General features: G+C 44.9%; 2 protein-coding genes across 5 annotated transcripts in view; both read right to left on the bottom strand.

Annotated features, from left to right (window-relative positions):
• The window catches only part of MX2 (MX dynamin like GTPase 2), a 46647-nt gene extending 44070 nt beyond the window's left edge, over positions 1–2577 (bottom strand). The window contains exon 1 of one of the 2 annotated variants that reach the window (XM_054542563.2): positions 2332–2577. The gene's annotated coding sequence lies outside the window, so the exon portion shown is untranslated. The remainder of the gene's footprint in view (positions 1–2331) is intronic. The other variant, XM_002830701.4, reaches the window with a different exon arrangement.
• A 4561-nt stretch (positions 2578–7138) lies between these two features.
• The window catches only part of FAM3B (FAM3 metabolism regulating signaling molecule B), a 56741-nt gene continuing 36690 nt past the window's right edge, over positions 7139–27189 (bottom strand). For all 3 annotated transcript variants that reach the window (XM_054542561.2, XM_054542560.2, XM_009233981.4), the window contains 6 exons: positions 26053–26176; positions 20038–20096; positions 18790–18840; positions 17413–17500; positions 15821–15953; positions 7139–7279 (listed from right to left, as the gene is read on the bottom strand). In XM_054542561.2, the coding sequence (XP_054398536.1) occupies positions 7190–7279; positions 15821–15953; positions 17413–17500; positions 18790–18840; positions 20038–20096; positions 26053–26176 (545 nt within the window). In that variant the 3' untranslated portion in view covers positions 7139–7189. The remainder of the gene's footprint in view (positions 7280–15820; positions 15954–17412; positions 17501–18789; positions 18841–20037; positions 20097–26052; positions 26177–27189) is intronic.

The following is a 27189-nucleotide window of genomic DNA, read 5'->3' as shown; positions in this document are numbered from 1 at the left end:
TGTATTGATTTCTATTGAGGGCTGGAAAAAAACTCTAAAAGTGCAAAGGGGAGGGAGTTTCCCTACATATGCTTAAAGCCATAACTTGGCAATTCCAGAGACCTTTGCAAAGAGAAATCCCTCTTTCCAGGCGCATCACTGGAGAGGAAGGCCCTGGGGGGTGAAGGCCCAGGAAGCTGGTGGTTACCTAGCTTAGGCAGCGCTGAGGTGAGGGAGTCCAGGCAGAGGTGGTCAGAAGTCGTGGTGAATTCATGACTGACACTCCCTGATGCCCCCGACGAAGGCAGAAGCCTCTGGCTCCAGAATGCTTTTGGGTCTATCATCTCCCCAAATTTTCCAGAGAGCCTGTCCTGCAGATGAGGAAACTGGGCCATGGGGAGATGCTGCAGGCCTTGTGGGGGCCCCAGCCCAGGGCTGGGAATCGGGTCTCCAGTGGTCTCTCTGACTTGCACCTGACACTGCACCCCAGGTTGTTGAGATTAGAGGACAAGCACACACATTCCCTGCTGAGTTTGGAAGTCTGACTGAGACTGCCAGGATCGTGTAAACACCCCTGGGAAGGATGGAAATGGCTGTGCCGGACATGGTAGAACCTGCTGAAGTCTAAGGCAAGCTGTGTCTCCCACATGGGCATAGCCACTATTGCTGGCTGGCAACCAGTCCGAGAGCTCTGCTGGGTCCTGGGCACCAGGGGCAACTCTGCTGTGTCCCTTTGCTCCAGTCCCAGTGTCACTCACACGGTGCAGGGTCATGGCTGACCAAGCACAGGCACTGAATGCGACCTTATCTCTCTGGGCTCACCTCCTTTCTTTTTAAGACCACTTGTTTTTCACCCACTCAAAGATATATATTGAGCACTAAGTCCTTGAGATAAATATTGAGTCAGGCAGACAAAGATCCCTGGGGGAGCTTGCATTCTAGGGCAGGGGCTAAACCTAAATAAAGCTCGCATACATCCTGGCCGGATGCAGGGACTCACACCTGTAATCCCAATGCATTGGGAGGCTGAGGCAGGAGGATCACTTGAGCCTGGAAGTTTAAGGCTGCAGTGAGCTATGATGGTACCATTGCACTCCAGCCTGGGAAACAGAGCAGGAAGACCCTGGCTCAAAAAAGAAAAAGAAAAAAAATTGCAAGTCCGAAGGGAGTCAAAAGTGCTTCAGGGGGTGGGGCGGGGGTGGGAAGTAGAGCAGAGTAAACGGAGGAGAGGGTGCGAGGAAAGATAACTTGGAATCCTGATCTTTTTAAACTGCTAGAGACAACATTCTAAACCCAAAATGAGAAAGAACAGTGTTCAAAAGGTGTCATCAAAGCCGAATGGGGTGGCTTACGCCTGTAATCCCAGTGCTTTGGGAGGTTGAGGCATAAGGACTTCTTGAGCCAATGAGTTTGAGACCAGCCTGGGCAACATAGAGAGCCCCTGTCTCTACAAAAAGAAATAAAATTAACCAGATGTGGTGGTGCACACCTGTAGTCCCAGCTACTTGGGAGGCTGAGGTGGGAGGATCCCTTGAGCCCGGGAGCTTGAGACTGCAGTGAGCCACGATCACGCCACTGCACTCCAGCCTGGGGAACAGAACGAGACCTTGTCTCAAAAAAAAGAAAAAAAGAAAAAAAGAAAAAAAGAAAAAAAAAGGCATCATCAATACCACCATGTCTCCTTTCCGCTCTACATCAATTATAAAATGGACTTCAGCCCCCAGAGTGCAGGCGATCCAGGGTGCAGTGGTCCAGAGTGCTGGAGTTGGCCCCTACTGGCTGGGAACTGGCCACGGCGGGAGCATTCACACCATGAGAACAGAAGAGAATCGGCAAAGGCTAGAAACCAGGCACCACCCTCTGCCCCGCCCCGCCCCGTGAGAGCCAATTTCCCAGCATATCACCGTCACCAAGGTTACGTCAGAGCATCACAAATACCACAAAAGAAGGAACACTCGAAGCCCTCCGAGACGGCTTTTGGGGTACAGAGCTCCTTACTCAACCCCCAGACTTTGTAGGACGCTGAGCAAAGCTGTCCTAAAAATCACCCCTTTGTGTCCATCCGACTTTTGGCCAGATCAGGATGGAGGCCACCCTGTCCCCAGGGCCAGCCACTTCCCCTCCAGAGCCTCTCTCTCTGTGCACAAGGCTACTGTGGGCTGGTGGCAACATGGGCCCTTTCTGCGCCTCACACCAGAGGCAGCATCAGAATCTTATCTTTATGGCTCCTGCCTCCCAGCACAAGCCACATTCACCAAGCAGATGTCATGTCACTCAGGAAATATTTTTTAAAGGCGCATCTGCTGTGCATCAGACACAAAGCAGCCCTCCCTTCACTGGCCCCGCTCTTACCGCTGCACGTTCAGGACGGAGAAATCATCTCTTCCCTTTCTTCCACTTCACTTTTATGTGGCGTGTGAACCACTCCCTCCCCTGCTCCGTCATCAACAAACAGGGAGAGAAATGAAACTACTTGATCTGGCCACAGAAATGAAACTGAGTTATCAGCGTGCTCTCCAGATGACTCACAGAGTGGTCCTCAAACTGCAGCTGCATCTGAATCCTGAGAGAGCTGTGGAGACGGGGTGGCTGTCCCCCGACCCCCGCCAGAGAGTCTGATCTCTCAGGTCTGGGCTCCGCCTGAGAATCAGCACTGCTAACAGACTCCAGGGGAGGCTGGCATGGGGGCAGCTCGGAGTGGCTCAGTCACTGGAAGGCTCTGCCCTGACAGTGCCATCCAGTACCACCTGAGTGGCTCTGAAATGTGACTACTGCCGACCAAGGAACTGGACTTCGAACTCCATGTAATTTGAATTAATAGACATGTGTGGTTCGTGTATCGGACCTCACAGATGCACTGCTGTTACAGCCCGAGGACATGCTCTCAGGTACATGAGCTGAATGCTCTGAGCTCTCCTGCTTAGCTTCATGCCTGAGCCGCACCTGACAAATGTCACCACTCCCCTCATTAGGTGCAGAAAACCTAAAGAAAGAGGGTCAACAGCTTTCTGCAAGCACCTGTGCCTGAGGTCCCCGCCTCATAACCAAGACGGTTTTCTTCCCATTGGAGATAAGGAGGCCCCAGGACAAACCCCAGGCTCCGGAACTCAGCCCTGAGCCAGCTGCATGTCATCTTTCTGGTCCTCAGTTACTTTTCACCTGCAAAAGTGAAGCTGCACAACCGTGTGCTCCCTAAGGCTTCCTGCTCTGTGACCAAAGTCAAGGAGGGCCAGGCATTCCCATCATCAGAGCCAAGAGGTCTGGGAACCTCCAGGAGGAGCCCTCCAGACACCGGGGAGGGGACCAAGCCTCTCGAGGACTGGCAGTGACGGCTGGGAGGGAGGAAGTAGGCTCTCAGCTCTCCTATCCACCCGTGACCCTCTCCCAAACAAACATCAACACTATACGTTTAAAAAAAATCCTGAGCACCTCTTTGCTAAGTCATTGTAGTGACTTCCCTTGAGTGCAGGCTTAGCTTTACAGAAGATATTTAGAAACTTAAAATGTTTTTCAAAACCTTGGCATTAGAAATATTAACACCAGGAGATCATCGTCAGGATCACCTATCCCTGAACCACTTCTCTTCCCCAGAGCCGGAGGGGACAGAGGCTGAGGAGTGAGGGGAGGAATGTGAATCTCAGACTTGGCAGCGTGATATGACATTTGGGTTTCACCAGGAATGTCTTTCACAACAGGGCCTGGGCCGGCCTACTGCTTCAAGGAAGGCACAAAGAAAGGCCTCAGAGAGCCGGACAGAGGGACACGAGCAGCTCGGGCCAGCTCAGGGGACCCTCCACCCTCTGTCAAGGCAGCAACCCCCTCCTGCACGCCCCTCACCAGCAGCCCTGGGAAGGACCAGAGGTGCCTGCACATGCAAACTTCAAGGACAGGGTTCTTGCGTTCTGAGCACTAAGCCCTGAGGGTGAGTGAACGTCCCACGCAGCATCCAAGCACGGGGGCCAGGGCCGGGGCCAGAAAAGATGCTGCTGCTCAGGCCTCGGCACAGCCGCCGGGCGGAGCTCTTTCCTCAGCTCCACATCAGGGAGCGTTACAGTGTGCAGCTTGGTAAAGAGGCGAAGTCCAGAAGCCCCAGTGCCTGCCTCCTGCCCTGGCACCCTGACTCTATGGAAAGCGCCAGCGCCTCTGTGTGCTGATGAAGTTCCTGGCCACCTGGAAGCACCTGCAGCACCCGGAGCCATCCAGAGCCTGCGTGCATCCACCCTCCCGTGGCCTCTCCAATCACAGAAGGAGAGATGGAGCAAACGCTTTCCTGGATTAACAGGACAAAGGCAATGGTGAAGTGCTGTAGACAAGCAGGGTTCTTACCTTGGATGTGTCCCTCCCAGCAGAGCACAGGAGCAGCGGGTGCACCTTGGAGTGGAACTCCACCCTGTCATTGTCCATGTGACCTGGCTCTTTGTTTCTTTTTTGTTTGTTTGCTCGAGATGGAGTCTTGCTCTGTTGCCCAGGCTGGAGTACAATGGTGAGATTTCTGCTCACTGCAACCTCGGCCTCCCAGGTTCAAGCAATCCTCCCACCTTAGCCTCCCAAGTAGCTGGGATTACAGGCATGTGCCACCATGCCCAGCTAATTTGTTTTGTATTTTTAGTAGAGACGGGGTTTTACCATGTTGGCCAGGATGGTCATGAACTCCTGACCTCAAGTGATCCGCCCACCTTGGCCTCCCAAAGTGCTGGGAACTTGGTTGTGAGCCACTGCACCCAGCCTGGCTCTTTGGTCCTTAACCTCTCTGTGCCTCACCAGCCCCACTAGGTTAAATCAGCATGACCCTGTCACAGGGAGGGTGTGAGGGGTGACCAGCAGGGTCCACATCGGGCAGGAAATGTGACTCTGATGTGGCAAGCCCCCTTGCATGGTGCCCACTGGTGGGGGACTGGGCTGGGGGTTGGCAGTGCCCAGTGCCTTCAGAGATGGAATGACAGTCTCCACACTGAAGACCACATTGTAGGGAAACATCAACAGGATGTGGAAATGAATGGCAGTTCACAGTCCTGTGCCCCAGGTGCGGACGCAGCAGTGAGCTGCAGGGGCAGCAGAGGGCCAAGGGGCCATCACTGGGTAGGAGGGGCTGTTGTCACAAGAACTTCACAACCCAAAGCCGGATCCCAGGGCGATGCGTGGCCAGAAGCACCCCGTGGCCTATTCCATGACAGTGAACTAAGATCAACGAAGCTACAAAAATATAGCAATTTCAGCCAGAATAAAAATATACTGCCCTCCTTTTTTGATGCACAAAAATGTCTATGCCTACCTACGAGCTTAGCACTTACAAGGGTTTTGTGGGGTTGCCATCACAAAGAACCACACCTGAGTAGCCTAAACAGCAGAGGTCTCTGGTCTCACAGCTCTGGAGGCCAGAAGTTCCACCTCGAGGTGTCAGGAGGGCTGTGCTCCCTTGGAAGTCTCTAGGGCAGACCCTGTTCCAGGCCTCTCTCCAACTTCCCGTGGTTTGCTGGTGATTTGGGGTGTTGCTTGGCATACAGATGCATCATCCCAGTCTCGGTGGGTGTTTCCAAATTTCTCCTTTTTATAGAGACACCAGTCCTGATGGGTGGGGGCCCACCCTACTCTAGGACCACTTGATCCTTACTGACCGCATCTGCAGTTAACCTGCTTTCAAATAAGGTTGCATTCTGGGGGTTAGGACTCCAGCAGATGAATTCTGGGGGATACAGTTCAGCCCCTACTGGGATCTGAGCCATGACCCCATCCAGTGGTTTGCAGCCTTCCTTGCAGACAACCAGGCTCCCTGAGGGGCCTCTGCCCCTGGGCGGGGCTCGCAGCTGGGTGATGCTCCTCCCTGGGCCAGAGCACTGCTTGGCTCCCAGCAGTCATCAGGTCATTGTATCTCCACTCACAGTGGCCACCCCCTTCTTTGGACGAGGGCCATCATGCAGCCCACAGCCACGCAGCCCGTGGTTTGCTGGGGCCCCTGAGGGAGGGGTTGGCATCCTCTGGCCTCGCTGACCTGGCGCCTCCCATGTTTGGAGCCATGGGATGTGAGCAGGTGGGGCTGACACATCAGGCCAGGAGCTTGGTGGGGCTTGGAGGCTGGATTTCTGTTCCCTCTCTGGCTTTCATGCCTGACAGGGGACACCCCTTCAGCCTGGCTTTTCACACCTAGGGCTCAGCCATGGCTGGCCTGTGCCCACATTAACAGGAACAAGAAATCAATGCTGTTGTAAGCCACTGAGAATTGGGGCAGTTTGTTACTGTGAGAATGCTGGAATTCGGGGTGCCATGTAGCACCATGTTTTAAAAGGAGTCCTGCCAACAAAAATGCTTGGAAACCATTCATCTCTCCCAGCTCTTTTATCTTACAGATGAGATATAGAGGCTCAGAGAAGCAGTATTAATCTGGCACCAAACTCTCCTAGCTCTTCTGGGGCCAGGCCTGGGAAAGAGGTGAGAATGGACACTTGGCAGCGACTGCTGGCCCCAGTGACTCTATTTTCTTAGCCCCGAACCACATGTGTCATCTGACCCACCATTTCAGCACGTGTGGAACATCCTGGACTCTTGGATCTACTGCTGCATCTTCTAGAGAGTGAGGTGTTCAGTTGCCCTCATGAGAGCAGCACCTCCCTCCCCACCCCCCTCAGCAGCCTGGCATGAAGGCAGGGACTGTGTACTGTACCCGCAGTGCCAGACGTGGGAGGCACCCAAAGTTGTGGAATGAATGAATACATTCACAGGCCCACAGGAAGAGTTCAAGAGCTCAACTTGAGTTGAACAAGGACATAACGTAAGCCCTCGGAACTGCTGCTAATTCTCCCAGCAGAAGGAGATGACTGTCGGAAACTAGGAGGTGCTTGGTGATAATGGAATAAAGGTTTTCTCTCTGCAGGGCTGTCTGGACCACACGGGGGTCACACTTAGATCTGATCATAACATAGCTCCACCTGGACAAGCTGTTTCTCCCAACCCTCTTTCCAGCTTGAATCACATCATTCCCTTTAAGAATTTCCATTCATTTTAGTTTCCTGCTAATGGACATCTTCACTACATAAAATACTGGTATAAAAATACTGTGTACCAAGATTTGATACAACTGGCAAATGTTCATTGGTTTACAACAAATCCAAAATACTTATCAAATATGGACTGTTGGATTTAGAAAAATAAGATTCTTGAGCGATTCCAGCTGCATTTGTTTATATAGAACACATTTACTCAGGACCCTGCAGTGTCAGCTTGGATCTTTGGGTATGCAGCCTTCTATCTGGATCTCTGCAGGCCAGCCAGAATATCTGTTGTTCTTAGCATCAGAGTGGTTGATCTGTGTAGAGAAAAGAAGAGTTTTATTTATTCATTAATCTTATTTATTATTATTTATTGTTAATCTTATTTATTTATTCATTAATTAAATGACAAGTATTTAATCAGTGTCAGTTGTGAGCTGACACAACCACTTCCTAGATTTGGATTTGCTCCAACCAAAGCTGGGTGTTTGATTTTCAATACATTTCTTAATGATACTTTTAAAATTAATATATAATAGATGTACATGTTTTTGGAGTATATGTGATAATGTGATATATCCATATCATGTGTAAAGATCAAATCAGGGTCACTGGGATATCCATCACCTTAAATTACTTTTTATTTATGAGAGGAACATTCAAATTATTCTCCTCTATTTTGAAATGTACAATAGATGATTTTTAACTATAGTTGCTCTAATGATCTATTGAACACTATGTCTTATTTCTTCTACCTGTATATTTATACCATGTTTCTTAATAATATTTGAAGCAGGTGTTAATACAGCTCTAGAACTTTATGCAATGATGGAAATGTTCTATAATCTACCTGTCCAGTGGAGTAGCCCCTAGCCACACTTGCTTATGGAGTACAGATGGTCCCCAACTCATGGTGTTCTGACTTTACAACGGTGCAGAGGAGGTAATGCATTCAGTAGAAACTATACTCCAAGGACCCACATAACCATTCTGTTTCACTTTCAGTACAGTGTTCAATAAATTCCATGAGACACTCAATACTTTATTGTAAAATAGGCTTTGTGTTAGGTGATTTTGCCCAACTGCAGTCAACTGTAAGTGTTCTGAGCATGTTTAAGGTATGCTAAGCTAAGCTATCATCTTTGGTAGGTTAGGTATGCTACATGCATTTGCAATTTACAATATTTTCAAATACGAAGCTTTTATTGGGATGTATGCTGAAAAGCATCTGTACCTGAAATGTGAATAGTGCAACTGATAAACCAAAATTTGAATTCTATTTAATTTTAATAAATTTAAGTATAAAATGTAAATTTAGCTAGTAGCTACCATATTGGACAGTGTAGCTCTAATGTTTAGTTTTCAACTCTGGGAGTAAAACTGCATATGTGTGTGTGTGTGTGTGTGTGTATGTATTTTTTTCCCAGAGTTCTTGTATAGTTCCTTCTGCAGCAAATGTGTATTCATCCCGAAGTGGGTTTAGTCCTCTATATCTTCAACTTTTCTTTCACAGATAATAGAGCACCTTAACTTGATGCTTAAATAAAGTAAGGTGCATTTTGTTAATAACCTTGGAATTCCAGTAATATATCCCTTTTTATATAACAGCTTTACTGGGATATAATTCACATAGTATAAAATCCACCAATGTAAAGTGTACAATTCAATGGTTTTAGCATGGTCACAGACCTGTGCAACCATCACCATGGTCAATTTTAAAACATTTTCATCACCCAAACAAGAAGCCATGTACCCATTAGCAGCCACGAATCTCCTTTCCCCCAACCCTAGGCAGACACGAATCTCCTTTCTGACTGTGGATTTTCTCATTCTGGAAATTTCATATAAATGGAATCACATAATATGTGACCTTTTGTGTTTGTTTGTTTGTTTCACTTAGCCTGTTTTCAAGGTTCATCCATATTGTAGCATGTATCAGAATTTTATTTCTTTACGTATTTGAATATATTCCATTGTATGGCTAAGCCATATTTTATATATACATTTCTTACCCATTAATCAAACATTTGGGTTGATTCCATTTTTTGGCTATTATAAATAATGTTGCTATGCACATTTGTGCACAAGTTTTTGTGTGGACCTATGTTTTCATTCTCTTGGGTATATACCTCCAAGAGGAACTGTTGGGTCATAGGGTCACTGTATGTTTAACTTTTTGAGGAACTGCCAGAATGTTTCCCAAAGTAACTGTACCATTTTACATTTCCTCCACTAGTGCATGAGGGTTCTAATTTCTCCATATTCTCACCGGCACTTCTTATTATGTCTTTTTAAAAATCATAGCCAACCTAGTAAGTGTTAGGGGATATCTCATTATGGTTTTGATTTGTATTTTTCTGAAAATGAATGATGTTGAGCTTCTTTTCATGTGTTTATTGACCATTTGTGTATCTTCTTTGAAGCAACATCTATTCAGGTCTTTGTCCATTTTTAAATTGGGTTATTTGTCTTTTTATTATTGAGTTGTAAGAGTTCTTTATGTATTCTAGATTCAGGTCCCTTATTTGCAAATATTTTCTCCCATTCTGTGGTTTATCTTTCACTTTCTATAAGGTGTCCTTTGAAGCACAAAAGTTTTTTTTTTAACTTTTAAGTTCAGGGGTACATGTGCAGGATGTGCAGTTTTGTTCCATAGGCAAACATGCATCATAGGGGTTTGTTGTACAGATTATTTCATCACCCAGGTATTAAGCCTAGTATCCATTAGTCATTTTCCCTGATTCTCTTCCTCGTCCCACCTTCCAGCCTCTGACAGTCCCCTCTATTGTGTGTTGTTTCCCTCTATGTGACCATGTATTCTCATCATTTAGCTCCTACTGATCAGTAGGAATATGTGACACTTGATTTTCTGTTCCTGCATTAGTTTGCTAAGGATAATGGCCTCCAGCTCCATATATGTCCCTGCAAAGAACATTATCTCATTCTTTTTTATGGCTGCATATTATTTCATGATGTATATGTGTCACATTTTCTTTATCCAGTCTATCATTGATGGGCATTTGGGTTGACTCCATGTCTTTGCTATTGTGAATAGTTTTGTAATGAACATACGTGTGTATGTGTCTTTATAATATAACAATTTCTATTCCTTTGTTTTTTGAATATTAAACTTTACTTATAACAAATACAATTTGTTAGGAATATTCCCAGTAATGGGATTGCTGGTCGAATAGTATTTCTGTCTTTAGGTCTCTGAGGAATTGCCACGTCTTCAACAAAGGTTGAACTAATTTACACTTCCACCGGCAGTGTAAAAGCATTCCTTTTTCTCTACAACCTTGCCAGCATCTGTTATTTTTTGACTTTTTAATAATAGCTATTCTGACTGGTGTGAGATGGCATCTCATTGTGGTTTTGATGTGCATTTCTCTAAGGATCAGTGATGTTGAGCTTTTTTTTCATATGCTTGTTGGCCACATGAATGTCTTCTTTTGAGAAATGTCTGTTCATGTCCTTTGTCTTTTTAATGGGATATTTTTTCTTGTAAATTTGTTGAAGTTCCTTTAGATGCTGGATATTAGACTTTTGTTAGATGCGTACTTTGCAAAAATTTTCTCCCATTCTAAAGGTTGTCTGTTTACTCGATAGTTTCTTTTGCTGAAAGGACAAAAGTTTTAATTTGCTGAAGGGCAACTTACTTTTCTTTTGTTGTTAGTGGTGTCATATCTAAGAAACCATTGCTTAAACCAAAGTCACAAAAATTTATGCCTCTGTTTTCCTCTAAGAGTTTAATAGTGTTAGCCCTTACATTTACATATTTGATTTATTGTTACTCAATTTTTGTATATGGTATGAAGTAGGGTCCAAGTCTATTCTTTTCCATGTGAATATCCAGCTTTCTCAATACCATTTGTTGAAGATACTATTCATTCCCCATTAAATAATCTTGGCACTGTTGTCTAAAGTCAATTGATCAAAAATGTGAGAACATGCACAACTGCTGGAGTCTCAATTCTATTTCATTTCTCTGTATGCCTATCTTTATGCCAGAGTGACAGTATCTCAATCACAGCAGCTTTGTGTTATGTTTTGAAATTGGAACATGTGAGCCCTGCAACTTTATTCTTTTTCAAGACTGTTTTTGTTATTTGAGTCTCTTGAATTTCCATATGAATTTTAGGAAGAACTTGTCAATTTCTACAAAATATATCAACTTGGATTCTAGTAGGAATTGTGTTAAATCTGTAGATCAATTAAGAAAGTATTGACATCTTAACAATATTAAAATTTCTGACCCATGAACATGGAATATCTTTTTTTTAGGTCCTCAATTTCTTTCAACATGTTTTGTCATTTTCAGTGTACCAGTCTTGCATCTCCTACGTTAACTTTACTCCTAGGTATTTTATTGTTTTTGATACTGTTATAAATATAATTGCTTTCTGAATTTCATTTTCACATTGTTCATTGCAAGTAAAGAGAAGTATAATTGAGTTTTTACATTGATTTTTGTATCCTGCAACTTCGCTAAACTTGATATAAGTTCAAATAGTTTTTTAGTGGACTTATTAGGATTTCCATTAAGTTGGTGCAATTACTTTTGCACCAGCCTAGTATACATAAAATCATGTCATCTGCAAACAGAAATAGTTTTACTTCTTCCTTTATTTATTTATTTATTTATTTTTGAGATGGAGTTTCGCTCATGTTGCCCAGCCTGGAGTGCAGTGGCACTATCTTGGCTCACTGCAACCTCTGCCTTCTGGTTTCAAGCGATTCTCCTGCCTCAGCCTCCTGAGTAGCTGGAATTACAGGTGCCTGCCACCATGCCTGGCTAATTTTTTGTATTTTGAGTAGAGACGGGGTTTCACCATGTTGGCCAGGCTGGTCTTGAACTTCTGACCTCATGATCCGCCTGCCTCAGCCTCCCAAAGTGCTGCAATTACAGGGGTGAGCCACTGCGCCTGGCCTGCTTCTTCCTTTCTAATGTGATAATGGACCGACCGACTTTCCTTCCCTTTCCTTCCCTTCCCTTCCCTTCCCTTCCCTTCCCTTCCCTTCCCTTCCCTTCCCTTCCCCTCCCCTTCCTCCCTCCCTCCCTCCCTCCCTTCTCTCCCTCCCTCCCTCCCTTCTCTCCCTCCCTCCCTCCCTTCTCTCCCTCCCTCCCTCCCTCCCTTCTTTCTTTCTCTCTCTCTCTCTCTTTCTCTCTCTCTCTCTTTCTTTCTTTTCTCAGGGAAGGTACAAAATGCCATGGGCATTACAGGCAGCGGTGGCAGGGCCAGAGAGGCGTCTCAGAAGAAACAGCCTTGAGGTGGACCTTTAAGGTTTTGCGAAGGCACTCCCTGCATGGAGGGAGGCATGTGCAGAGGTCCACATGTGGAAAGTTACTGCAGGAATATAAAGACGAGACCTGAACAGAGCCAGCATAGTGGCAAAGCGCTGCAGGGTGTGGTAAGAGCAGCCACTCATGAGGCTTTGCTGGAGTGTTGAGCACACAAAGCATGGGAGGGGCTGAGTGGGGCTGAAGACAAGGGTCTGTGCTCCAGTTAGGATCACCAGGGACAAGACTCAGACCATGCTGGAGGCGATGAGAATGATGGCTTCTCCTGCTGCGTCATGCTTATCACACACACAGGGAGCAAGGCAGGCTCCGCTCCCCACAGTTCAGGGTGCAGAAGAGGCTCAGGCCTATGAAGTACCAGCCTCAGGTCATGCAGTCAGGGTGGCCAAGTCCAGATCTGGACCAGGTTACCCTCACTTCCAAGACTCCTGTCCTTATTTATTTCTCAGTTTCCTTCCTCCTATAAAACCAAGAGGTTGGATGGAATAATCTTTGAAGTTCCTTATACTTTAAAATTCAATTCAGCAGGTAGTGGGGTCATTAAAGGCTCTGCATGAGAGTGGCCCAGGCGCTGTGCCTAGAAAGCCGACTCCTGGCATAGAAGGTGGAGTGGGAGTGAACGGGGGCTGGGGAGACCCCTGAGGACTCAGGAGGCCCTCCCAACATGGGTACACCACCCTTAGGGAAATATACCACCTGCAAGTCTGAATAGCCAAAGTAACACAGACACAAATGATTCCTCCAATGGCACTTGTCTCAAGCTCTCGGTAAGACCTGTCTTGAAGCCCTGGCTACCAGTCCAGGCCTCACCAACATTTGAGCAAACATCCCTTAGCGCCCCCAAACCACAGCACCTCTAATAACTCTCCAGCACTGACTGCTTGCTATGTTCAGTTCTCATCTTTATATTCCTGTAGTAACTTGGATAACTTTTAGCTGACACAGGTGGGCAAAACAGGCATTTTCCTGAAATTCACTTGGAGCCACCATTTCCAAACACATTCCAATTCTCTAAACTCAGCCCTGGCTTTGACATCCAGTCTTTTTCTTGATTTCTCCCATTCCAGACACTCTTTCATATGAAGGAAATCTTAAGGAAGGACCACTACTTCCTCTGTGCAATTCCAATGAGGTTTTTGTTTTCTATGACTTAGCTAAACATTAATGAAGAACCTGTTTGATGAGCTGTTAACATTGGAGTTAAAAAGGATTTCAGCCTCACATGCCAGCCTTTCTGGTACAGTCTGGACACTCTCATAAATCAGCTGGAGAACTGCACCATTGGTAGTAATAATAACCACGGACGCTCGTGTGCATGGGCAGGTCCGTGTGTGGCACAACGCCCGGGCTGCCAGGAGTAGCTGCTCACTGCCGCCCTTGCTAGTTAAATAAGCTGGGGTGGTTAGATAAGGTAGGACAAGGTCCCTGGAGATGCTGAAGGAGACTGTGGAACTGGAAAGGAGGGAAAGAGGAGGAGGAAAACAGGGTAAGAGCCGGGAAAGGAGCAGAGAAGCCAGAGGACGCTGTTAAGGGGAAGTGTGAGTGTGTATGTGGAACCAAGGCCTCCATTTTTGCCTGGAGATCCGTGCAATGAGGCTCCCTTCCCTGTGCACCAGAATCTCCAGGCCAGGCCCCACCCTTGAGAAGCTGGTTCAGTTGTCCTGCGCACAGCCTGGACATCACTGGTTTTTAGGGAGACCCAAGTTGGGAGATACATTGTTTGCAGAAGCTGTGCGGAGGGATCTGGGTTTGGGGTGGGCTGGTAGGGCAGGACCCGGGGAGCTCCAGGAAGGCCCAGCTGTTCTGGGTTACAGGACTCCACTCTGAGATCCATGTGTTTCTCTTCTTTCATCTTCAGGAGTCCTTCTGTGACAGAAACTATCTTTATTCACCTCTCACAGGTGATGATTCTGAGCACAAAGTGTTAGATAACTTTCCAAGACCACACAGCCAGCTGGATAAAGCCTGGACATTCTAAAGACGACAGCCTGTGGCATGGATCACACAAGCGATCAGAGAGAAGGGGGCCCAGTATTCGCTCCCCAGGGTCAGCCTGAGGAAACCCCGGGCAGAATGGGGTGCACACTGCAGCACAGCTGCTGGCCCTGGAGGAGGCAGGAAAGCTGGAGCCCAGAGAGGTGACGTGACTTGTTTAAGATCACATGACGTCCCCTCGCAAAACTAACACAGGACCCTAAGCCCCGGCTTCACTATTGTGTGGCTGCCCTCCATGTGGGTCCAGGCAGTGGTGGGGCCCAAGGAGCCCCACCAATCAGAGCTCAGAGGTGCCTCTCTGGTTAGGGCAGACCCATGAGGGCTCACTGTGCATGCAAGTGTCCAGGCACAATCATAAGCAAGGAGGGGTCGAGGTCAGGACCCCGGGAAACATTCCCTACGTGTTCTGCAGGGCTGGCTTCCTGGCTCTAGAGGAACATGAAGTCACAAGGGGAAGCATGCTTGTTTAGATGCATGCTAAAATAACCATGGTTTCTGGGCCTTCAGAACCTGAGACTAGAAGGGGTCACAGAAGGTCTAGGGTTTCCTGGGAACCAGTCACAAGTTGTCTGGTTGTGTGGCCTGCGCTGAAATCGCACCTTATCCAGCCCCCTTCTCCTCCACCTCAGATGGTCATGGCAACAAGAAGATGCCGAGCTGCTTCTGTTGCTTGTCTTTCTTCCCAGACCCATATCCACAGCACAAGGAGGCAGACTGGGACCAAATGTCAGAGCCTGAAATCAGAACTGCACACCCTGGAGATGTAGAAATCTCTGCTTTCTTGGAATTTCCGGCTAAGTGGAAAGGAGGCCCTTATCCTCAGAAGGTATAGTGGGGAAGTCTTGCGCCTTGGTCATGCAGCACAATTTCCTCCTCTTATGCACTGGTTACTGCAGCATCGTTTCCTGGAGAGCAGAACCCTCTGAAATTCTCCAGGATGTTGTGATTGTCATTGGATGCTCAGCTTGTTACTCCCACATATTTTGCAAACCCTCAGTTGGAATTTTCACAGGAGATTTAGTGGTTAATAAGCGAGAACGCCATTCTTTTGTTCTTTACTTCTCTTTGATAAATAAAGGCCATAAAGGGAGGGACTTAGAATCAATCATGTGCCCAGTTAGTACAGCAGCAGCAGCAGCAGCAGCAATGGAAGCCAGATTTGTGCAGTGTTGATTTGGTGTCCAGCCTGTTTTGAGTGTTTTGCATCACCATGTCTGTTCATGCTCTCAGCCATCCTAAGAAGTGAGCTCTCTTACTTTCCCCACAGCAGGAGCTTGGGGAGGTATAAACCTCCTGCCCAAGGAAGGAGAGGCCCAGGACAGACCACGTTGGCTGCAGCATAGTGAAAAATCAATACCAACAGCCCATTCAGAATTTTCTACTTTGAAAGAGATTGGAGAAGTTTGAAACTTCTATCTGGATCTAATGCTGATCTCATGGGAACAGTTGACAAAACTCTTATGTTTGGAGACAGGGAGTTATAACCCACCAGGAACGTTTTCAGGTCACAGCATTTACTATACTCACCATTGGTGGGAAGGGACATTTTAAAACCACTCACCTTTTCTCTCTGAATTTTGGAAGGGAGTTCCAAGCCTTTTGCTGCAATAAATACCCAGCTAGACCTGAATTTCATGTTCCTGATTTCTTTACTTCCAAGTGCTTCTATGGCATTCTTGGCATCGTTATTCAGTCTGCGGGACAAAGGGAAAAAAGCATGTGAGCATCTCAGGGAGACGTGGAGAGGAGTGGAGCTCTGCTCTGGATGTGTTACGCTGTGCGTCCTTGGATGGAGGTTTCTAAACACATTTAATTTCTGCTGCAGTGCATGACACACAGTGGCTGCTAAGAGGCACACATGCTTCTTGAGAAGGTCACATTTCTAGTTAACCATTGGACATCCAGAGCCATTTTAGGCCCGAATTTGGGGCACAGAATTCTACTTCTCAATTCTGGAAAGCCCTTGTGCTTTGGGGTTCAATCTCAGGCTTACACTCAGCCAACACAATTTTCAGCTATTGCTCTGCCCCTTGTTTAGTGACCACAAAATAAGGTGGAGAGAAGTTGCTGAAAGATGAAAGCAAATGCCAAAACTGCCCCCTTTTCATAATTAGAAAAGTCCACATCAAAAAGGAAAAAGAAATGTAAAACAATACTGCTACCGCAAACATTAAGATTTAGAGGAAGCGACAGGAGGGTAGACAGGAAAGTAAACAGTTAAGTTTAGATTGTTCTAAGTAAGTTAAATCAGAGTTTTTCAAAGTATGTGCCAAGGAACTTCGGTTTGGTAAGATGCTCCATGAAAAAAGGAATCTTAGGTCAGATAAATTTGGGAAATCCTGTGGTCAGTAGCCCTGTCTGGGAAATTCACAACACAAATAAGCACTTTGAAGGTTCTTAGACATTCTGCAGCAAAGACACAGGTTTGGTTTACTTAGGAGGACACACTCTGAGAGGAACTGAGTTCTTTATTCTTTTCCTCTTTTTTTTTTTTTTCTTTTTTTGGAGACAGTCTCGCTCTGTCACTGGGCTGGAGTGCAGTGGTGCAATCTTGGCTCACTGCAACTTCCGCCTCCTGGGTTCAAGCGATTCTCCTGCCTCAGCCTCCTGAGTAGCTGGGACTACAGGTGCGCGCCACCATGCCTGGCTAATTTTTAAATTTTTAGTAGAGACAAGGTTTCACCATGTTGGCCAGGATGGTCTTGAACCCTTGACCTCGTGATCCGCCTGCCTCGGCCTCCCAAGTGCTGGGATTACAGGTGTGAGCCACTGCGCCCAGCCTCTTTTCCTCTTTCTATAGGGAAATTATCTCAATTTCCTTTCACATTGCTGTAAGTATTAATGCCACCCTGGGTTTAGGCTTTCTGTCCGGAGGTTAGTTTTTCTGTCCTAATTATGGTCCACAGTGGCTTTGTCTTGATTCCTTGAAATACTCCTTTGATTTAGATTCTAGTACTTCTGTGGTTAGCGATTTAATTTTTTTTAAAGAAATGCCATCTATTTTGTCATGATCTTTCATTCTTTTTCCTTGGAGAAGTACTTCGCTCCTGGACTTTCTGCTTGTCCCCAGAGGATGTCACTGAGAGACCCTGGCAGTCTCTGCCCCAGCTGGCTTCTCTTGCCCACCGCTGTTTCAGATCTACACCCACTCACCTTGTGCTTCCGTCGTCATAGGTCACCATGAAGAGCAGGGATTTTGGAGGAGCACTCTGAATAAACTTTGTCATCGGTCCAGAGTTATCTATTGGGGGATGCAAGTCAGTTTTAGGGTCTTTGCTATTCACTGAAATGCTGCCTTGGGTGCTGGGCTTCCTCCTGCACCTGCATTCTGTGTCCACTCTGAATCCTTGGGGGTCCCAGCGCTCGCTGCTCAACCCTGCAGATGGTGTGCTAGCTCTGGACGCGTGAACAGTCACTGGGGTACCATAGGGACTATCTGAGGTGAGTGGCACAGCGTAGAAGGAAAAGAAACTAACACTTGCAATAGGTGTTCAGGGCGGTAGTGAAAGGGGGTCAAGATAAGGAGCTTTTTTGACCAGCAAACAAGAGAAGTGGAGCCCCTGGTAGAAAAAAAAAAAACCCTCCTTAGAAATGAGATCATAAAGAGTCTATTAACCAAACTCTTAACAAGCAGCAGCCTGTGTGGCACAGGTGGAGTGTTCTCTGCAGTCACTGATAAAGGGCAACACCCACACCATGACCATTGAGCAGAGTGGACTTGCAAACACACCGACGTGTGCAGGAGAGAGACTCCCACAGAACTCAAATACGAGACATGTGGACCATGGGCAAGTCTGTGCCAAGAAACTTATCTATGCCTTATAAAATAAAGGTAAACCTCAAACCCTGTTACTCACCGCTGCGGCTCGTTATTTACTGTTCTGCTTAGGTTAACTGCAGAGTACAACTGTGTGCTTCTTATTGGGTGGGTGCAGGCATTTTCTATTCTTCGTCTTCACTATCTTTATAAAAACTTGTTTTTGAAAGTCCCATTGACATATAAAAATAAGAGGGGATAGTATATCCTGGCCAACAACTGTAGTCAAGAGTCAGTGCCTAGAAAGGAGAGACCATCGAGAAAGACTGGACACCCGTGGGTTCCAGGAATGCTTGCCCTGCGCCCAACAGAGCACTGTGAGTCACCAGGAGTAATCGTGACAGCTTTCAAAGGATGATGATATTTAGGGCTGGATGCTGGTGGCTTTATTTTACATATAATGTATTTGGCTTTTTTTTTTTTTTTTAAAAAAAAGGCTTTTTCTCTTTCTTATTATATCATGAGAGCTAAAAAGAGAAAGACTGAGGAAAACTAACAGAAGAAAAGACATCTCTAGATGATGCCTTCAAATGTTCTATGAATTCAATTAGAGTTTAAGAGGATCTACATAAGACCACTCTAGATTACTCGGGAGAGCTGCTGGCATTTTTCTAGTAGACAAAATAAAAATGATTGACATTTTTCTTTGTGCTTTTTAATCTTAATTTTCTATTTAAAATTCATTTGAATTTTAACAGAAAAAATTTTCTTACCGCCTTCATACATATCAAAACATCGTGTTGCTGTCACATTCCCAGTTACATCTGAAAATAAAAGAAATAGTATTTTAAAAGAAAGTTCACAGAACCAGGGCGCACTTGTGGCACCAGGGCCTGGGGAAGGAAATATTTCTTCCCTGTCTATCTCCAGCAAACACCACTGATGTAATGACCCAGCCTGCAGAAGCAGGGTGGGCCCCTTGAGGAGAGTCCCCAAAACCAGGTCAAAGGAAAGTGCTGGAAGCTGTGCTAGAACTTCCTTCCAGTTTGTTTTGGGTTACACCTGATGGAACACTAATACCTCCCCCACCCACCTCATCCCACAGAAACACCAGAGACCCCACACTCAGGCCCACCCACCTCATCCCACAGAAACACCAGAGACCCCACACTCAGGCCCACCCACCTCATCCCACAGAAACACCAGAGCCCCCTCAGCCAGGCCCAACCACCTCAGCCCACAGAAACACCAGAGCCCCCTCAGCCAGGCCCACGCTCCTCTTCTCACAGAAACACCAGATGCCCCCCACAACCAGGCCCACCCACCTCTTCCCACAGAAATACGAGAGTCCCCTCAGCCAGGCCCAACCGCCTCATCCCACAGAAACACCAGAGTCCCCTCAGCCTGTTCACTTCCTACTTTACAGCCTCCTTCAGGGCTGTCAGACTAGGAGCATTTTATCTCCACTTCCACAGCCCTCACGTCTGGGGGCTATGCTGCCCACTCACTCATAGGGACGTTGTGGGAAACCCTTTCCTTCTCTTCTGGGCCCCTTAATGGCAACTGTGAGAGAGCTTTATTCCAGACCTAAGAAAAAGGCCAAGTTTTGTTTCCCATGAGGTTGCAGTGGCTTTTATCACACAGAAGGATGAGATGGTCTATGGTGTCAGCCCCTGAGCAGACACTGGGACTCTGGGAGCAAATGAGAGGCTCAGTCCAGGACCACAGGCTGCACCCCCTTGGCGGCCCTTCTGGTTTTAACCCTACATTTGGCCTATCCTTGCTTTTTCCTTTTTTAAAAATAAAGTCTATATTTGGTTTTCAGGTGTTTATTTGTTGTTAGAACCACAAATAATCTGTGAAGTGAGATTTGTAAAAATAATTGAATATATAATCTTAAAATGCATTAAAATACAAACCTAGACTAAAACATGTGCAAAAGTCTTGAAAACCCAAGGTACCTTTGAAAATCTGACCAGAGAGCTTTTAGAGAAGTTTAAAGAAAATGTTTAATAACTTACAGTTGACAATGGCAATGTTTATTCCTCTGGCAACATTTCCCAGCTGTTCTCCCATAAGCCTGAAATGGAGCTAAGCATTAGTCAAGTACCAAGAGGCATGCGACTCTCCCCGCTCCGCGAAGTCTTCGCCTGACTGAATGTCAGTCTCATCTGCTGTCCCCCACCTTTTCCTTGAAGGTCTGCATTTGCCTTGGTGCAGCTCCCGAGAACGCCACCCCCATGCTCATCCATATACATCTATTCTCAGTGTCTACAGACTCAGTCCCTCAGGGGACCTGGACTCTCAGGGGACCTGGACACTGCATTCAATCTGATAATTTAGACAAATGGCTAGGGGGAAGAAAAACTAACATTTATTTAGCTCAGGCTCTTCACAGATGCACTTTATTGTTAATTTATTATCTATTTATTTATTGAGACAGGGTCTCACTCTGTCACCCAGGCTGGAGTGCAGTTGTGCGATCGTGGCTCACTGCAACCTCTGCCTCTCGGGCTCAAGCAATCCTTCCATCTCAGCCTCCCAAGTAGCTGGAAGTACAAATGTGCACCACTACAACAGGCTAATTTTAAAAATTTTTTTGTAGAGACAGAGTTTTGCCATGCTGCTCAGGGCGGTCTTGAACTCTTGGGCTCAAGTGATCTGCCTGCCTCAGCCTCCCAAAGTTTTGGGATTATAGACATGAGCCACCATGCCTGACTATGTCCTTAATTTTTAACCTTTAAATTGTAGAATATGAAATGCCAAATTCAAGAGGATTGTGCCCTAAAATCAGGAAGACTAAATGACTTTCCTGGAGATGGTAATTATTGCTGAAGATCACAGAAATTGTGTGTGTGCATGTTGTATATGTGCATGTTCCCATTGTCAAGTGTCAGAATCAATGACGTTAGCTTTATGAAAAGAATTTGGAAGCCTTCCTCCTTTTTCCATGCTTTGGAATAGCGAACACGGAACTTTAATATTTTGTTTTGACACCTTTACCTAAACTCCCCTATGAGTTTTCTAGGCTTAGTGCTTTTTGACAGGTTTAGAGACTATTCCATGATAACTTGAAGCAGAAAGAAATTTCTGATAATAGAAAATTGGCTAACCTAAACTGACTCTCTCATAGAGAAAAGCAGAAAACATGAGGCAAGTTTTGTTGTTGCTGTTATTGTTAAAGATCTGGTTGTATACGTTAGAGACCAAATAAGGTAGCTAAGAATTTCCCAGGCCAAGATCTGGGAGAAGACTAAATTTCAGGTTGGTAAGTCCAGCATTTAAAGCTACGTTTAACCAAGGAGAATTTGCTGATTCCAGAAAAGGTGTGTAAGGAAGTGAACAGCCCTTCTGACAACCATGTGAGCCAAGGGAACAGAAGTTGGAAGCCAGGGTCAGGGCCATGTTAAATCTCCCACATCTTATTTGGGCTGGGGTCACAAGGGTTGAATCCTGAAAGTGAGAGCAAACCAGAAATAAATCAGAACTTGTATAAACTTCAGCCTAGTTTTTAGTCAACTAGGTGGCCCAGAAAATCTTTAACACTTATTCAGGTCATCCTGTTCTGCTAAAGGTTCCAGGTCCCTGGGAGAAGCAAAGACAATTCCTCAGAAGAAGATATCATTCCATGCCTCAATTTTTTTAAAAAACAGGCACAGGATCAAATGAAACCTGACACGTGAGGAAAGAAGCCAACGCACACAAGAGCCAATGGAACCAGCAGAGAACAGTAGATAATAGTGACAGACTCACAGGCACTCTAAATGCTAGAGTTTTCCAACTCAGACTTTAACTATAATGTAATCAAAAACACGGTTGATGCAATTAAAAATTTCAGAACTGAAAAGTACCAAAACTGACATGTTGATTTTAAAAAGAACCAGAATGAATTTCTAAAACTAAGATAATATAGTAACCTAAAATCAGTAGTGCTTGAATGGGTTTGACAGCAGATTAGGCACAGTGGATGAGAGAATTAGTGAATGGAAAACAACTCTGTCCATGATAAAGAGCAGAGAGGTAAACAAATGGAAAATACAAAATAGACTATAGGCTCTAGAGATTATAGTAGTGATAAGGTCTAACATATGTTTCATTAAGAATCTCAGAAGAAGAGGAGAAAGTGAATGGGCAGAAGATACAAGAGCAGAGAATTTGTTAAATTTGATGAAGGGCTTCAATACCTACATATTTAAGAAACTCAAAAAAACTCCAAAGAAGATAAAACAACAAAAGACACATTGGGGTACAAATGTTGAAAACCAAAGACAAGGAATCTCAAAGGTGACGGGGATGAGGGCAATGGGCAGTTACTTTCGCAGTAGCAACAATAAGACTGTCAGCTGACTTCTCAAAAGGAAAATATAGAACCTAGAAGACAGTGGAATAGTACCTTGAATGTGCTGAAAGAGAATAATGGGTAACACAGCCTACAAAAGTATTTTTCAGGAACAAAGATGAAATAAAGATATTTCAGAAAAACATAAACTGGAAGGATTCACCATCAGCAGACCACACTATTTTTCAGGAATGAAGGTGAAGTAAAGATATTTCAGAGAAACATAAACTGGAAGAATTCACCATCAGCAGAACATGCAGCAGCGTTTGCTCTGTGTCTTTTGCTGTAAGAAACCTTACCTATAAGTGTAACCTGTTATTGGGTCTTAGGAGTTTTTCTAGAGTATCACTGAATTTGAGGCTAGTTGTGAGAATCCTTCTTCAAAAAAACACTCAACAGAAATGTATGTGCATGTGCACCAAGAGACATAAACAGCACTGTTCATAATAACCCCAAACTGGGAATGACTCAAATGTCATTCAACAATGGAATGGATAACTGTAACATATTCATGCAATGCAATATCATACAGCAATGAACATCTAAGAACAACAGCTACATCCAACATGAAGGATAAATCTCAGACACAAAAGAGTATTTGGTTTATGATTCCATTTATACAAAGTACAAAACAGACAACATTAAACAAGTGTTGAATTAAATAACAGTATTTTGCAATGCATGCTTAGGCAGTAAAACTCCCAAGAAAAGTGAGGAAATAAATCACCATCAAAAAAAATCCAGGTTACCACTGGGCAGGAAGGAAAGGGGAAGCTGCATTTCAGAAGGGATAACAGAGGGCTCATGGGGTACTAGTGATAGTCTATTTCTTAGCCAGGATGGTGGTTACACAAGTGTTCACCTTATCATAATTTATTACAAAATGATATATTCATAAGGTTATTCATTGCAGCATTATTGGTAATACCAAAAGATATCAAACATCAGAAATGCCTATCAGTGCAGAACTAGTTGAATAAACTATGACACATCCATGCTATGGAATACCACATATCAATAAAAGAAATGAGGAAAAAAGCCTGATGTACTGATATGGAGTAATCTCTATTAATTGTTAAGTGAAGAAAGCCAAGGTCATAACTGTGTATAGAGTTTACCACCTTTTATGTAAGAAAGGATATAGATGTGTGTGTACATATGAGTGTGTATGTGTATACATGTGTATATACACATATGCACACATATTCATACACACATATACATATATTCACATGTATACATGCACATATATACCTGTATATAAAAATATACATAGGTATGTATTAATTATATATATATATATGTACATAGCTTATTTTTTGCCATTAAAAAATACTGGAAGAATAAATCAAAAACTAATTAAAAAATTGATGGAGATGGGAACAAGAGGTGGGGAGAAAAGGTGGAGAATACAGGGAAGATTTCTCTGAGCCTCCTTTTTTGGGACATGTAATATTCAAACATAATGTTGATTTCTGAACCACATAAATATATATTCAAAAATTAAATGAAACCCAAGGAAAACAAACCTAGCATTGAAAGCAAATGGAAATTAATCCAATGTAAAATAACTACAGGGAAAGTAATTATTTCATATGACTTTGGTCATTGCTGTGAGTTGAATGTTTGTCACCTCTCAAACTCATGTGGAAATAGTATTAAGAGGTGGGACCTTTAGGAGGTGATTAGGCCATGAGGACTCTGCCCTCCTGAATGGATTAATGCTGTTATCACAGGAGTGGGTGGGTTCCTTATAAAAGGACAACTTTGGCTGGGCGTGGTGGCTCACACCTGTAATCCCAGCACTTTGGGAGGCTGAGGCGGGCAGATCACGAGATCACGAGATCGAGACCATCCTGGCCAACATGGTGAAACCCTGTCTCTACTAAAAATACAAAAATTAGCTGGGCATGGTGGTGTGCACCTGTAGCCTCAGCTACTCAGGAGGCTGAGGCAGGAGAAGCACTTCCTGGAGAACCTGGAAGGCAGAGGTTGCAGTGAGCCGAGATGGCGTCACTGCACTCCAGCCTGGTGACACAGTGAGACTCTGTCTCAAAAAAAAAAAAAAAAAGACAACTTCAGTCCCCTTTTGCCTCTCTCTCTCTTTCTGCTGGAACTGGGAAACCTTTCTACTTCTCCTACCTTGAACATGATAACTTCAGGCTCCCCAGCCTTTAGACTCCAAGACTGATACCAGCAGACCTCCCATCTCCTATTGATTCTCAAACTGAGAATTATACCATCTGCCTCTCTGGTTCTGAGGCTTTAGTACTTGGACTCAGCCATGTTACCAGCATCTCAGGGTCTCCAGCTTGCAGATGGCCTGTCATGGGACCTCTTGGCCTCCATAATTGCATGAGCCAATTTCTCTAATAAATCCACTCTTTCCTTTCTCTTCTTACCTCCCACCGCCATTGGCTCTGTCTCTCTGGAGAGCCTTGATTAATATAGACATCTGACTCTTTATACCCTTAATAAAATATTTTTAAATCTATAAGGAGCTGCAAACAACATTTTTTAACTTCACTCAGCAGTTGTATTGTTAGTAGTCTTGGTATTGTAATTTGAAGGCGAAGGTTAATAGTACTAGGAACCAAGTTAAAATGTAAAATCAAAGAACTTAAGGTGGGTAAGACTCCTGCACTGTTGAATTTGAATTGTAAATGCTAATGTAAATTCATGATTTAGAAACAAATGCATTGCTTGGTTCTGTCCACTAAAAGTGCTTAGGAGGAACCCTATCAAGGGCCCATGAGTGTCTAGATCTCAGTTTCTAAATACCATGTCCCGTTAAGGAACTCTCTCTTTAGAGAAATGGTTGATTTCAGTCTGAACAAAGAAAGACTCGGCTGAGTTTAGCTATGCTGTAAATCAAGAAAGCACTAAAAAAAAATAATAAATAATAAAAAAATAAAAATGGGGCCCACTCAAGAAGAAACAGATAACTTAAGTAGTGCTGTACTTACTATATCAATTAAATTTGCAGTTAAAAACCTCAAAACAAACCCCTCCAGGCCAGGATGACTTTGTTGGGAAATCACACCAAATATTTAAAGAAGAAATAATATCAATCCTATATGGATTTTCCCAAAATATTGAAGAAGTGTAAAGTATGGACTGCAAACAGAAACAACACCTGCTTTAATCCAGGAAGGTGAGGATCATAAAATAAAACTAAGAAACTATCAGCTGAGTTTTCATGTTCCCATGACTTTGAAGGACTTTGCCACATATTCAAAGTAAAGTAGTCTAACTTCGCTTTTCAAAGTAGTCTAACTTTGTTCAGAGCCCATCTGGCCCCGAACACCCCTGAGGCTCTCATGCCCCCACGTCCCCCACACACTTTTCACTGCATCACTACTGATCCCTACTCAGATCCCAGAGTAGTTGTCTATCATCACCCATAGAACCCACAGGGCTGTGCTCACTTCAGATTTAAATCCTAAGTATAACTGCAGTCAAATGAAACCGTAAAACCATTAAACACAAGACACATACAGCCATTAGAGACAATCAGCTCCTTCCCTGGTGAATACAGTGGAGCTTTCTCATTTCCACTTGGATGCTCTCAGCCTTTTGCCTGAGACCAACAACATATGGTTCTCTCCTGTGGGCAGAACTGCTGCTTGGTCAGCCTCAGGGAAGGGGCAAGAATCAGTAGGATAGCTTTATTTTCCTTCTAAATGCTGGTACTTACAGGTTATCCTCAAAGCAGATTTTAGCGTACTTGTTTCTGCCACCTCCGCTGAGTAACCTGTAGGCATAGGTGTCAGATGGGCAGGGAGTCCAGTGATCACATTTTTGCCTTTTGGGGACTGGGGCTGTAATGAATAATAAAGTATATAGCTGTTAACATCCCACAGTAATTTACAGATGCACCTGCTGCTTGGTGGAGAACATCAGCACTTCATACCAGAAACTCCAAGCTGCGGTAGGAAAACCTGAGGGGGAGGGTTTCCAGACTTCACTGAGAATTCCCCTAAAGACACAAAGCTCACTGAATCTGATTTTATTTTAAAGTGACAAACAAGCAAAGAGGGAGAGGGGTACTGAGTAGGCGTAACAATTTCATAAGGGCTGGGAATCACTGCCCATGGCTGCCCATTGTGACATTCTTGGTGGGCAATGTAATTTGCAATACAATAAAAGAAAGATTACATGGGTCTAAGAGAGCTGGTGAGCAAAGACAGCCATCTGTGGAGCATCTATAAAGCTTCTGCATCTACACAGCCTTAGACACCCTAAACACACACACATCACACAACATGCCACATACACTATAAACACACACACCATACATATCATACAACACACCACATGCTCAACACACTGACACCCACACCACACATGCATGCACACACACCACATGATGTATCACACACACACACACACCATATACAGCACACATTCACACACCATACAACATACTGCATATCTCACACACACACCGTGTACTCACCACACACATATGCACACCATACCATATAGACACACACACCATACATGTACACACACACACCACACCACTCCCACACACATCCCCTCCCCCAACACATACCATATCACACACAGACACACATACATTCTATACCACATACAGCTGACCACCACAGCTGACCCACTCTCCTTTCACCTGAGTGTGAGGAACTGAGCTTTTTGCCCAGGATGCTATGATGTCAGATCCTGGAGATATCTCTCCTAGCATCAGCATCCTTATTTCACAGGGGTCAGCAATTTGGGAGGATTGAGGGACCTGAGGCTGGAATGCGAGGAGCCCACCTGGCCCTGAACACCCTTGAGGCTCCCATGCCCCCACGGCCCCCACGCATCTTTC

This window comes from Pongo abelii, chromosome 22, assembly GCF_028885655.2.
Source record: "Pongo abelii isolate AG06213 chromosome 22, NHGRI_mPonAbe1-v2.0_pri, whole genome shotgun sequence".
NCBI lineage: Eukaryota > Metazoa > Chordata > Mammalia > Primates > Hominidae > Pongo > Pongo abelii.
This window is presented reverse-complemented; position numbering and strand designations above follow the sequence as displayed.